This window comes from Saccostrea cucullata, unplaced genomic scaffold (genome assembly GCF_032062105.1).
Source record: "Saccostrea cucullata isolate Sc308-1 unplaced genomic scaffold, CSIRO_AGI_Scuc_v1 ctg1185, whole genome shotgun sequence".
Taxonomy (NCBI): Eukaryota; Metazoa; Mollusca; class Bivalvia; order Ostreida; family Ostreidae; genus Saccostrea; species Saccostrea cuccullata.
This window is the reverse complement of record NW_026918247.1, coordinates 82492-96960: the sequence shown is the minus strand read 5'-3', so window position 1 is coordinate 96960 and position 14469 is coordinate 82492. Positions and strand designations below refer to the sequence as shown.

Genomic DNA, 14469 nt, shown 5'->3' with positions numbered 1-14469 from the left:
TTCTCTGAGTACCATTCCATGTACCTGTTTCAACTGGAAGGTGGTGATTTGTGGTTCTAAACTTAACAAAAGTTATACTTAATTTAAATAATAACAGTGTTAAATATTTTTCGCATTTTAGTGTCTGCTCCTACATATGAAATAGTCTGTTGTCCGTGTTTATGCATCACATCTGTATAGTTTTGTAATTTTATGGAGTTTATCACTTGTTACTTCTTTATATAACAGAGGAGAGGAAAAGTACGTACCTTTCTGAACAAATTTAATCTCTTTAGGGACCTATAAAAAAGATGTTTTATATTATGGTCGTGTTTTTAAAGTCAAAGCCTAAAAATAGCCAAAATTCAGAAATTTAAAAATTCAATATTCCAATTTTTTAAATGATGAAAAAAAATTAAATCAGTTTTAAAATGTTTTTTTTTTTTATTTCATTGTTTCACCAACATGCTATTTTCTGAACATGTTTGTTAAGTAAATGTAATTTTGAGATAATTCTGTAATTATTTTTTAAGCAAATTATTAAAACGATTCTAGGATTAGGTCCATGATGTAAGGATATGTTATTTTGGGAGGTTTGAACCAACTTGCACTTCCTTGCACACAAATATGCCTAATTATTGCCTTTCATAACTCCTTTATTTGAAATGTTTCCAGAGCATTTTCCGTGAAATTCTACAAAATTACCACTAGTACATCTCTCAAAACATGTAAAACATGCCCTGGATAAGGAAAATATTTATAACATGTACCTATAATATGAAAATAGTATAATGAGAAAATGTGAGCTTACTTTCAGTTCTTGGAATTTCGAAACACATCACATAAAGATTTATGAATATTTTCACATTTTTATTTAAAATGGCATTCATTGGGAACAATCGAATTTTTTTTGAGGAGGGGATTGTATATCTTTATTCATTATTTTTCTTTATCGAGACCAAATTGGCAAAAATGAAATCTCCAACGTAAAAATGGTAACAACATTGGGAGTAAAAAAACGATAAAAATAATGTTTTCTTCCTCGTTTAAAGTTTTCATTAAAAATTATATTGTGGCTTGTGTTGTATCAAGTACTTCATTCTGTTTTACGTCTTTTAATAATCCCAATCAATCTGACTTCATCTTCCACAAACAAACAAAATGAATACAATCTAGTTTTTAATATTTAATCAGTCTGTAAATCGTCGAAACACATATTGAGCATTTGGATAAATATGTTATATAATCTGTCGAATAAAAATGTTAAAAAAATATTTTTATGTTTCCTTGTACGTGTAGAAAAAATGTAAAAGGATAAAAAATGTCTATAAACATTATCCACTTGTTCGGTCAAATTGATAATATATCAGTACAAACTAGCCTCCTGTTGGTACAGTGTAGCACGGGGATGTTTCAATTTCCTGGAACATTTCTTTGTTGGTCATATCCGGTATGCTCTTTGATGGTCTTTGTTTTACCATTAATTTCACTATTTGTATCAGGAATGTATAGAATTACAATGTTATTGATATTATTTGGTGAGTTCTATTTAGACCTTAGAACAATTTATTAGTTGTTTAAGTTATCTGAATCCATCACTTAGTTTTTTGGGGTTTTGTTTTTTTTAGCATAAGTTTGCCTAAATTAGAATTCTGTTGGACATTATTGACAGTAAGAAAAGGTTTCTTACAGCATATATAAGTTTGACTCTAAGAACCTCAGCATGTTCTTCTGCGAGTAGTTGGGAACAAGGTTTAGAGGGATGCTTGGAACAAAGGAAACGACCCGTGACCCTCAGGGATTCCTCACTGTTAAAGAAGGACACGTGGATCTATGGCGCGAGATTCAAACTTTCTATTGGTTGGTATAAATGATATATTGTGAAATGCTTAGGATATGATTATCTAGGTTGCAAGTTCTGTTTGTGACATGTTTAAGTTCATGAATGATTATCTCTGATATATGTTGTTTTTGTGAAATCAATTTTTTAGTTTTTGATTTAATATGTTTGAAATGTTGTCACAGGTGGGGCCATCATAATACAGATGAGGCGACTTGAACAAGAGAAAAAGCTAATATGTAAGATAAAACTATATCAAGAAAAGATGAGGTAAAACTATCTAAAGAAAATGAGAACAAAGGCGTCTTTTAGAGATAAAAAATAATGACGTTCTAGTAATTCCCTTATTCAAAAATAAAACAATTGTTGTAAACAAGTCATGAGAGAAACTGAAAATGCCAGAAATCACACTAAATGGAAATGGAAAGTCTATAAGTTCTTTTCAGTAGTAAAAAAGTTGCAATTTAGTTTGTCAGTTTTATGTAATCAACAAGGTAATTAAGAAAAAAAATTAATGCTTTACAATCTGATTATTCCTTAATATTTTAATTATTTTTATAAATTCATAGTACTGACAACACTCAACAAGCCAACCAGTGCAATGTTTTGTCTTGTGTAACAGTTTATAATTAAAGCACTTTTTAGAAACTAAATGAAGCTATACTTGTTGAAGAGTATTTAGCACTATCTACAATGAAAATGACAAAGTATTTTGTCAAATGTTTTTGAGGTGAAAACAGCTTTGAGAAAGAAAGTACCACGAGTGCGACCTCGATTGTGTTCGGGAAGAACAGATCCACTTTAGTAAGAGAACGACAAAAGATGAATCCCGGAATACAGTACACGTTGTATGATGATGATTTTAAGGGTATAACTCAAATGAATGTAAACAATTTTCTTTGTTGGACTCTTTTGAATCTAATTTTAATTCTTCGTATTCATTTACGTTATTTATTTTTGACAGATTACCCTGATCCGGATGAGTGTATGATGTATGTTGTGGTTGACACACAATTTGTGTTTAGAAATTGCAGTACAATACAAAGAGTTCAATGCATAAATGGTATTTTCTCTTTTTCATATTAAAATTTTAAATTTTAAACAAATAAAACAAAAGTTATGATGTGCAATTTTTATGAGATTAACCCCCCCCAAAAAAAAAAAATCTAGATAAAAGCCAGCATAATGATAGATGATTCTTTATTATGAAGAATTTCTATAACAGTAGTTAATTATCGGCAGAGGGAAAGTCACTTTAAATGGCACCTGATCCCACATCTGATTTTTAGAGGGTTCGTGTTTGCTTTGCTCCTATCTTGTATTGTTTGAATGAAATTTGACAACTGTTTGCATATATTTCATTTAGAAACTAATGAAAACTATGTTGTAAGAGCGTGTTTTCAAAAGAACCCTGATAGTTTTGACTGTATGCCAGAAATGAACGAGATGAAATCAACAAGAACAGGTCAGAATATGTATTTTCTTGAAAATGTTTGAATATGGAAAGCCAACCAACTATTAAATATTTACTTACAACTGGTTTAAATATTTTCTTTTTAACATAATAAAAATTAAAAAAGAGTGATTCATATAAATATGGATAGATATTCTAAAATGGGTTGTGTTATTTAAATTAGTTGTAAGTGTGCCTGTAAGTTTTATATAGTTTAAAATTAAGATCAATTTTATGTGAAGTCAATGAAATGACTCTATTTATGCGTTTGGAAGACAAACTGTTAACTATATGAGCAATTTTTTTTCGACCAAGTTGCAAGTATCCATGTAGAAAAATTGTAAGCTTCGTTGATATGTTTCATTTAAAAAGTATTGTTATTTCTCGTGGAATTTTACTTTAGCAGGGAAATGTCCCTTACCTACTTTCTGCCTCTGGAAAGGTGTTTGTGAAATCATTCTTCTTGGAGGAATTCTGTTTGTGTATGCCATCTTCAGTTTTATTTGCATAAAGTGGTAAGGAAATTAAAGAAACTAATAAACTTCAATCAATTTTATCAAATTTCCTCTCAACTTTTATTTATTTATTATTGTATTTTCTTTTGAAAATTATAGCTGTACCAAATACCAAGTGAGAAGAATACTAAAGAACAAACGCAATGAAGATTTCTCAACTAATTATGTAGATGACCCTAAGACACAGATATACACGTACTCCTATAAAAGGGAACCCGAGGAAAATTGGACAGTTCAAGAAATTAATTATGCTTTTGTAGATTGGGGTACAGGGTTTAAGAATACAAGCGTATAATTCAGAATGTGTATATTTCACAATTAACTAGTGCAATAAAAACAAGAGGCCCAGGGGCCACAGCGCTCACCTGAGCACATCAGCTAGGAAAAAAACACATATCAGATCAGAACTGTAAGTTAACTTAAGTGGGGGGTTGGGGGGGGGGGGGCTTGAATTTTAACCCCCAAGGGGATCATAATTTGAACGAACTAGAATCTACATTACCTGAGGATGATTCCATATAAATATTACTAATCATGGCTTTGAAGTGCTTGAAAAGAAGATTTAAAAAGGTTTCCATATATTTCTATGTAAAACTTTGGTCAGCAATTTGGCCACACCCTTACCCCCAGGGGTCATGACTTAACAAACTTGAATCTACATTACCTGAGGATAATTTCACATTACTTTCATCTTTCCTGATTCAATGTTTCTTGAGAAGAAGATTTTTTTAAAGATTTTCCTACATATTCCCATCTAAAACTTGATCGGCCATTTTGGCCCCGCCCTTCCCCCGGGGATCATGACTTGAACAAACTTGAATCTACACTACCTGAGGATGATTCCACATGAGTTTCATCTTTCCTGGCCCAGTGGTTCTTGAGAAGAAGATTTTTAAAGATTTTTCCTATATATTCCTATGTAAAACTTTGATCGGCCATTTTGGCCCCGCCCTACCCCCGGGGGTCATGACTTGAACAAACTTGAATCTACACTACCTGAGGATGATTCCACATGAGTTTCATCTTTCCTGGCCCAGTGGTTCTTGAGAAGAAGATTTTTAAAGTTTTTTCCGATATATTCCTGTGTAAAACTTTGATCGGCCATTTTGGCCCGGCCCTACCCCCGGGGGTCATGACTTGAACAAACTTGAATTTACACTACCTGAGGATGATTCCACATGAGTTTCTTCTTTCCTGGCCCAGTGGTTCTTGAGAAGAAGATTTTTTAAAAATGCCAATAATTTTTCTCTTAATTATGATTATCTCCCCTTTGAAAAGGGCGTGGCCCTTCATTTGAACAAACTTGAATCCCCTTCACCCAAGAATTCTTTGTGGCAAGTTTGGTTGAAATTGGCCCAGTGGCTCTTGAGAAGAAGATGAAAATGTGAAAAGTTTACAACGACAACAACGACTACGACGACAACAACGACAACGACGACTACGACGACAGACAACGGACAAATTTTGATCAGAAAAGCTCACTTGAGCCTTCGGCTCAGGTGAGCTAAAAACATAATCAGTATAAATAAAAAAAGAACACTATATTTAATCTGATTTATTTACATCCAATTCAGGAAATTAGAAACCAGGTTTAATTAACATTGAATTACATGTTTATTATCTCAGTAAATAAAATAAAAATCATGAATCACTGTGAATAAGTGGTGTTGTAAGGTGCCAATTTATGCTTATTTAATTTGTTGTTTTTATGTTTATGTACATGTATCACATTGAAAATGAATGTATATTTATAATTCTCAAGTGTGTCTTACTTTGAATTATCTTACACCACAGGAAAATGAATGATCAACAAATTAAATGATATTGACTTTCCTGTAGTTTTCATTTTTATTGAAAGGTACATATTTATCCATAAAAACATTGACTAATTGCTAGATTCAGATAATTGTATTGAATAATTGAGTCATTAATTAGGAATTGAACGTTTACAATGTATAAATAAATGAATGACGAAAAGTGAGTTTCTAATCTAATGAAATAATTTTTTCCAGATCAATCACCCCAGTGTCATTTCAACACAAATTTATTGTATTAGTATCTTTTCCTGTAAACTTCTAATGTTAAAAGCGTCCATAACGTGTTATCTCCGATGAAATGATGATTTTCCTGCATTTAGGATTATTTATTTATAATTCATAATTAATATATTTAAAAGTATTTCCAATGTCAAGAGGGTTTTGGCGGTTCATTTAAAATATATATTATTTTGTCTCATCATGAACTTTATCCATTTTGCAATCGATAGGAAAAGGAAGTTGATACACTTCAAAAGGAAATTTCATATTGAGGATGGTCTGTTTTCATAATAATTTAAGTAGGGCATTAGCATCACTCCTCTAGTCGTATCGCTATCGTTGCTAAATTAACAGTTTTTAATTGTTTAATGTATTTTTCTCGCGCTGATATAACGCCAGGAAATTTGATTATCTAATAAAGGTTAACCTCTTCTTTCAACTGAGCAAAGTCTGATTATACCAAATACTAATATTCACTTCATAAGTTTTGATTCCAAACAGACTTTATATATGTTACAAATGATTGTTCAATTCAATGGCCTTTAAAAAAGAAGGCATCTTTCACATATAAGTAGTAAATGCACACTTAGCTGAACTAAAGTTGTCAAATTCGAAAAAATTTTTTTAGATTTAATTTTTTAGATTACTCAGAAAGAAAAGTTTTATTTTTAAAAATCCTCTGTCAATATGTTACACCACAAAATTTGACAGTTTCTTTAAAGGTTGCTAGAATATTTACAATAGATGTACAGTGTCTTTTTGGAAAAACACAATAAAATAAAGAATTCGCATTGTCATTTTCAACTTTTTAAAACAAAATTTGTATTTTTATAGTAAATAAATCTGGCTATGAGGCGATAAAAATTACATGAGCTTACTTTTAAAATCAGTTCGACGATTTTTATATAGTTCTCTTCGAATTTCTCTTGGAATTTTTTAAAAACCTTATCTTAATTATATTCATGGCTCCTGTATCTGACTTTATTTTACAAGTACAAAGTTCATTCTTTAAAGCTTTCCTTCGTCATTTCTTTTTATGCCAGCTGCATGGATTTTGTGGTAAATATACAATCCTCCTGGTTCTTGTTATTCTGAGATCAGTAGTGGACCAGGTGAAGCCAAAATTTAGGATTTGAAACTGAACTTTGAGCTTAGATTCTGAGATTTTCAAGTTGGTTGGCCTGAACCATGATAAATCTAATATCAGTAGTGGGCACTGATGGGTTAAGTGAAGCGGAAATCGAGGACTTAAGACCGAAATTTGAGATGAGATTTGTACAATTTGGTCGTCCCGAATCCTGGTACACCCCAGATTAGTAGTATACACCTGTCCATTCCTCTGAGGGATATCCATCTGTTATATCTACCCCGCATCTCAGCGACATCTGGCGTCTTGTGAAACTACACATCTCCCTCTTTTCCGAGTTACTCGGGGAGAAGATAGGGGGTAGAATCTTTGTTTTATCTAACAACCAGTATGTGAACATTTCTCCTTTTCCCTGAAATGTCAAGTGTATACAAATGTATTCAACTTGGTAGAAAAAAAGTATATACTAAGAAACATAAAGAACCCAATGATCATATAGCAAACTTGGGTTAAAAAGAACTAAGTTTGAATGTTACTCTTTGTTTTGTAAAAGGATTAAAAAAGTTCGGTTGGAAGAAAACCACATTTGATGTCAAGGACTTTCTTTAAATACTGTCATTTTTTAGTATTTATTTCCTCTGTTCGAAATATAATGTGTCTTCTTTTATTTATTATCTTTTCTATCATCTCATAATTTTATTTATTTATAACAAGGCTTTATCATAAACGTGATGACTTGAACTTTGCAATCGTCAGCTTCCTTAATGAGGTTTATATTTCTCAGTAGACTCGATAAGCAAAAGTATGCCTACGTAACGAACACTTTCTTAATCGTGATTAATCACGAATATCATCAGGCTCGTTTGAAGTCATCATTTTACGGTTGTCATTCCACTTATTTAGTAGTTATTCATATTATTATACATTTATATTATAGCAGAAGAATCATCACAAGGATCACATGGCGAGTGTAATCGACAAGGAATGCTCACTCCTCCATGGCACCAGATCACACCACAACTTTAAGAAGTTCGTGTTTTCTCTCCTCCTTATTTGTATTCTTTGACTGGACTTTTTGGTTGAATAATGCTCGTTATCTGAATATTTTCAATTTTATCTTTCCTGTAAATTTATTATTATACGAAAGGAATTAATTATCGCGTAATTTTGCGACAAGCACCATTTGCAATTTAAAATTACTAGCTTTTATTTAAGACTGAAATCAGTGTTAGACCTCTAAATCAACTGTCTACTCGCTAATTATTGTTCACGCCATTTGGCGCGAAAGAGGCGTTTCGCGACAATAAGTGCTAACGAAAAATAAGGAACCTACAGTATTTTGTATACAAAACTATACCTTTATTTTTATATTTCCTCTGTCGACCATATCATACCCTCCAAGATTTTGCAACGCAGTCTTTGTATTTTCTGTAATATGTATCTTGCCACCTGCTCAAAAATATTATTGAATTTTAAATCTTTAAAAATACAGAAATTTAGGGAAAATTGTCAATCCTCATCTTTCTGGTTTGTTTTTAAACTTCACACTTTTCTTATTTCAATGATCCAGAATGTTTAAGGTAGAAAGAAAGATAATCCACAAAACGGGGAAGTCCTTTAAAAATAAATATCACCTTCTCCATTAGATTCCATTCTGGAGGCTGTGTTCACGGTATCCCCAAATAGACAGTAGCGGGGCATCGTCTGTCCTACTACACCTAGAAGTGATATAATATGATATAAATAAATAATCAAAGTACTGAAAGTACTGATAAATAAAAATCTAGAGTAGCGTAGCATCATCTGTCCCACTTCACCTAGAAATAAAACAATATAATATGTGACGCGCCAAGCAAAAACCTCCCTTATGTCTATTATGACGTAACGTCAAAAGACGCGTCTAAAGTCAACAAGGTAAATGCGACGTAAAAACGTCTCCTTGAGAGAAACTCTCCGCAACAGAACAGGGGGATGTTGTTTTATATATACACTAAGACAGATTCTTAGGTGTAATTTGATGTAGTTTATTTATGTGATTTAAGTGGCTGTGTGATATCTCCTTTTCACAATTAAGTGTGTATTTTTTAAAGATTTCGAGTGGTGGCTGAAGAATTCCCGTAAGGCCGTTTTTAAAATGAAGTTTGTTTGCCTTCTCCCTATTCGGGTTAAAAAATTACATTGGTAGGTAGGTCGAATTTTTTTTGTCGGAAATTTTCAATGTTGAAAAAGATTGAAGGCATTAAAGTTGTTGATAGGATGAGAAAATCCCGGAATAAATTATTTGGAAGTTTTAAAAAAGATTTTAGTCGGTTCATTTTAAAAGGTTAAACAAACAAGTTTTTAAAGATAGTTTTTTTTTTTATAGTTTAATGTCCAGCTGTTTCATCGCAATGCACATGCAATTTAACAGGAGCATTAAACTATAAGGTATTTTTATTTAAATAGCGATGCAATGAAAATTGACCTGAATTACTTCTCTTTTAATTGTGGAATGAATTTAACGGTGTAAACTGGTTTGGGACAGTTAACGCTGCCGTTTATATAAATAAAACATGAACTGTTATTGATAAATATTTAAGTTTAATTTTAAAAAAGTATTCTCTATAGGTACGACACAGAGTATTTGATTTGGACACTTCTTCCGGAATTAGTTTTAGCTGTCGATTTTAAATGAATATTTTGAAGAAAGACCTTTTGAGCTTCTAAATCTGTTTTATTGTTGAACACGTTCTCATGTTGTACAAAAAATGTAGAAAAAATTCTTCCCCCCCCCTTTCCCTTTCTTCTGTGTCGCATGTCTGCTTTATTTCTTTGGATACTTCGTGCTAATTTCGTCTTGAATTTACGGATGCTCGCATACATTGTAAGTTACAGTCCCACTGTCTAAAATATTTCATGATTGAGAATTAAACAGATTGAACGTATGTTTATCGACCTTTTCATAATCTGTTTGATGAGGTTATACACAATACACCGAATGTAAAAATGGCATAGAATGTTAAAATGGCAAACATGATACATCGCTTAAATGTTATAATTAATTCAAATTGTTACAAATTCATACAATCTGTTTGAACAGTTTTAAAACATCTCAACCTATTATTATTTTGTGCATGGTTTATCTACATGTACTAACGAAGATTCTGGAGTTCTGGATTCCTGAAAACAACATAATTTCGGTCATGTATAAAATCGCTGAATCAGGCTGTTGCATGTACATGTAGTAACGTCTCCGGTGCTCATCACATTCAGCCCTTTTTAAAACATCAATGCAGTATGAGAGTATAAATTAAACGTTTTAGAGGTTAAAGACTTTCTTTTTAATGATTTTATTTTAACCTTTAGTATTAAGGATTATTTAACCTGAAGTAATTATTTCCCCGACAAAGACTTTACTACCAACATTTCACGATTTAACATCTACCTTCGAAAATAATAATCTTGTTTCCCTCTGTTGAATCGCAATTAAATGAATATGTATATGCGTTTCAAATTATGAAAATTTGCTACCAATTACACGTTATTTATTAAATATAAACATGTAACAAACTTTTACAATGTTAATAAATTTTTCCTGCAAAAGTTGCATTGAACATGTACATGTATTGGCAGTTTAATGCAAAATTAGTACGGTACAAATCTGCTCAAAACACTGGCGTCGGAAGCAAATTGAAAGTGGGGGGGGGGGGGGGGGGGGGTAGGTATAAGGAATTTTTAAACCATCAAAAAGACCTGACAAGCAATAAAAAAAGGAAATGTGCGTTGGTTAAACACGAAAATCCAATTACCCCGGGGGGGGGGGGGGGGGGGGGGGGGGGGGTGTTAGGTTCGAACTCCAAACCTTTTTTTCCAAACACACCACTTTCCCCATTTTAAGCCTATATTGCAACATGTCTATGGAAAGTGGGGGGGGGGGGGGCTAAGCCTACGCAGCAATGTCCAATGTCTATATTAATATATCTTTGAGAAAAAAAGGAGGGTTTATCTCCTGCTACTCCCCCCCCCCCCCCCACCTGGGTTCCGACGCTTATGCAAAATATATTAATCCGAGGTAATTAATATGCCTATATTTGTTCAATATATATGGAAGTTGGAGTATGTAAATACATGTATCTGAATATATTATACTTAAGTCAATGATCAAATGGCTCTATATTCTAAGATAAAGGATTTATCGAACATAAAAAATACATGTTGGTCGGCTTGAATATTGCATGCTTGATCAACTAACCCATTCATATATGTACATCTTCTCGTGTATAAAAAATGTATAAATTACAACAATGAAGTATTTTTTAAAAAATAACAAAAGTTACAGCTTAAAATTGTACATGTGTGCCTTGTTCTTGTTTAATTAATTCAGGTAATCAATTAAGCGTGAATGTCCATAGCTGAGACATGCCCCCCCTCCCGTTTACGATGATCGAAGAATATTACATGTAAAAATGTTTTACCCGTTCTCTTACTTTCTGTTGCTATTTTTAACATGCATGTTTTAACCAATGCTAAAATGTAACTAGCATTTAAGATGATTTAAATAAATCATAATGTGTGCATATACTTTCTCAGGAAGGTAACAGTGAAGCTTAGTATAAGCCTTACATTCTATTCCTAGAAATGAAGTTGTGTAGTGTACGTGTCACTTTGGGATTCATATAAAATTTATATTCTGGTATTGTGGTTTGTTATTCGGCTTATATACAATGATCGGTTCAAAATTAATTCACGATTAACTTCATACATATAAATTGCAGATTTGTTTTTTATTTAACAAGATTTACGTATTATTTAGAGAACGAGACGGGTTCTGTATCGTAGATACAAATTTGGGGGCAGACGAGTGCGAAAGCACGAGTCTCCGCCCCTAAATTTGTATCTACGATACAGAACCTGTCGAGTTCTCTAAATGATTTGTGACAGGATCAATCAAAAATAGCGCCGCCCACTTTATAACTTTGCAGCATCCAAACTTCCGCCAGAGTTCTGTATAGATGAGGCCCCAACGGGGAGTAAGCACCCGCAGTATATATATTTCCACGGAAAACGTAATATTCGGTCAGATTAGTTTTGACAATTTAACGGGATAGACGCGAACGAGTGATAGTCAGTCTTAATGGATAAATTGGAGGATTTAACCGTAATTGTTGTGATCTATTGTTATAATTGTAGATGGAGATTTATCATAATTTATTTCAGGGGTCTTAAAATCCCGGTTTAACTAGATTTACAAAAACAGGATTTACAGAAAATTCTTCGATGGACTTTGATGTCACGGATTTTTATTTTCAAATTGAATTTCGACATTAAAAACGAAGTGAAAGAGACGTGTGGCTGTCGTCAGCGAGAAGGATTTCAAAAATTAAAAGCACGGAAAAAATGGACTTGAATGATTTTGCACAAGGAGAGTGAATGTTTTCCGTTATAGCGAATTTTCCGTTTCGTGTGGATCGAAATTAGATACAGTGGATGTTTTCTGTTATTGCGATTTTTCCCTTTATTTTCGATCTAAATTACGTGTAGATTCTGTGTGGAATAAGTTTTAAAAAGTGATTGAGAAATTTTGACATTCTACATTGGGCATTTCTTGAAAAATTAATAATTGGATAACATCAGTATTTATTATGTGTACGTGCTAGCTTTGCTAAATTGAATCAGATTTATTTTTAGACCGTGCTGTATTTTAGATACAGAATAGTTGGCAAATACAATACTGTATACAAAGCTAATACAGAACGGAAAGTAGCTCCGCCCACCACAGTCCCGTTCTGTATTGCTAATACAGAACAGTAAACTTCAAAGAAAAACACCGCTATCGTGTCACAAGAGACAAATACAATTTATTCTTGGGTGCAGAATATCTTTTCAATAAGCCAAGAAGTCTTCAGTATTAAAACATTCGAAACTAAAACCTGTAAATAGTTAACTTGTGTTAAAAGAAATGTTTTTTTTTCCTTTGGATACAAAAAAAAAACAACAAAAAACTGTCGCACTCTTTAAAAAAATTCAGGTACTATAACAATACTTTCTATCTATTCGTATATTGTATAGACTTTAAATGACCGGGGGGGGGGGGGGGGGGGGGGGGAAGTAAGGACTGTCTCCAACTTCTTCTTTTTTAAAGATAAATACTTTGATAGTGTAACAGAGAAAATTACGTGCCTCTGCTTAATTTGGATCAAACCCGAGGCCTCTCTGCTTTACTGAATAAGCTTAAGGGTTATCCCACTAGCCTAAGCTAGTAGGAAGCCGTACAAGTGTCGTTTGTACTACCACAATAGGACTTTTTTTTCCAAAATATTAATGTTGCTAATTTTCTTTTACTATTCAGTGATGTAGATTTCTGCCATTTTACTGCATTAAAAAGCCATAAATTGAAGATCTCCCAGAAGAAGAGCAGATTTTTTGATTTTGTCTTGAGTTTTACGCTTGAGGATCATTTCGGTCGCCCCCCCCCCCCCCCACCCCCGTCATTCGTTTCTCAAAGATATACTTTAGAATGTTTATTTTCTATTATTACGAAGAAAAAATCCTTAATTTTTGATACTTTTAAGGAAATCAAATCAAAAGTTTAATAATGATAAATATCATCAAATTATTATGAAGCTTTACGTCATTTTACGATTTTACGTTAAAAAAATTCATGCAGTTACGCACGCGTACACTGTATGTCAAAGTAAATATTCCGTCTTTGTCATGCGATTTTTTATACATTTATGTACAGAAATATATGTCATGTTATACATCAAACGAAAGAGAAAGAAAAACTCTACAAGAATCAATAAAAAACTGAAAACGTCAAAATTCTTCGTTAAGGGAGGTTTTTGCTTGGCGCGTCACATATAGATAAATAAAAACAGACAGTAGCGGTGCATCGTGTGTCCCACTACACCTAGAAATAAAATATTCTTTTATTTTTCTTAATTTGATTACAGAAAGTTAAGCCTTCCTAATCAATGTATAGGGTTCATGCTTACTCCTACTAGATACCTCATCCCACCTGAATTTCCGAGGGCTCGGGTTTTAAGCCCTGTTCACCTATTGTTTTATTCTTTGTAGAATTCTTGAGATACATCACTGTTTGTTATCTTCAAATTTTTTCATTGAAAACAAATAAAACAAAACAAAGCTGCCCGTAATCACTCCTGTGTGTATCATGAATATTTCAGTGTTTCTTAAAATGTCGAATTTAGCTTAACTTTATAAATTTGTTTAAAGAAATCATTTTTATCAAAAGAATATGATAAAAACAATCTCTCTCTCTCTCTCTCTCTCAGTGCGCAAACGTATATAACCCACCTGCACAGACCGGTCCAGTGTGCAGACCTATCCTAACCATTACTTTCTGTTCCGGAATAGCCTTTAACTTGAATTGCTTGAGTTGTCCCAATATGGCTAAAGACATGTTAGCTATCTCGCCACTATGAGCATTACCATTCCTCTCTGGTAAACCACTGACCACCATATAAGCATCACCAATTGTTTCCACCTGTATATTTGTAAATTCAAATTTTAATGTTTCCTTAAATATAAATACATTTAGCTAGAAGTATCCTTTTCGT

At 32.7% G+C, this 14469-nt stretch overlaps 2 protein-coding genes across 3 annotated transcripts in view; one reads left to right on the top strand and one right to left on the bottom strand.

Moving 5' to 3' along the window:
• The first annotated feature begins 1251 nt into the window (after nt 1–1251).
• Nucleotides 1252–4130, top strand: LOC134260273 (uncharacterized). 2 transcript variants are annotated; one of them, XM_062742853.1, is made up of 8 exons: nt 1252–1429; nt 1672–1839; nt 2005–2058; nt 2550–2687; nt 2784–2882; nt 3186–3284; nt 3679–3787; nt 3887–4130. In XM_062742853.1, exons 3-8 carry the CDS (start codon nt 2025–2027, stop codon nt 4080–4082), a joined length of 675 nt encoding a protein of 224 aa, XP_062598837.1. In that variant the 5' UTR covers nt 1252–1429; nt 1672–1839; nt 2005–2024; the 3' UTR covers nt 4083–4130. The 2 variants fall into 2 exon arrangements, with proteins under 2 accessions (XP_062598837.1, XP_062598829.1); XM_062742845.1 differs by having other exon boundaries at nt 3676–3787.
• A 2705-nt stretch (nt 4131–6835) lies between these two features.
• The window catches only part of LOC134260265 (atrial natriuretic peptide receptor 1-like), a 46487-nt gene continuing 38853 nt past the window's right edge, over nt 6836–14469 (bottom strand). The window contains exons 20-23 of the mRNA XM_062742835.1: nt 14207–14396; nt 8545–8628; nt 8268–8359; nt 6836–7322 (exon numbers count right to left, since the gene is read on the bottom strand). Of these exons, the coding sequence (XP_062598819.1) occupies nt 7137–7322; nt 8268–8359; nt 8545–8628; nt 14207–14396 (552 nt within the window). The 3' untranslated portion in view covers nt 6836–7136. The remainder of the gene's footprint in view (nt 7323–8267; nt 8360–8544; nt 8629–14206; nt 14397–14469) is intronic.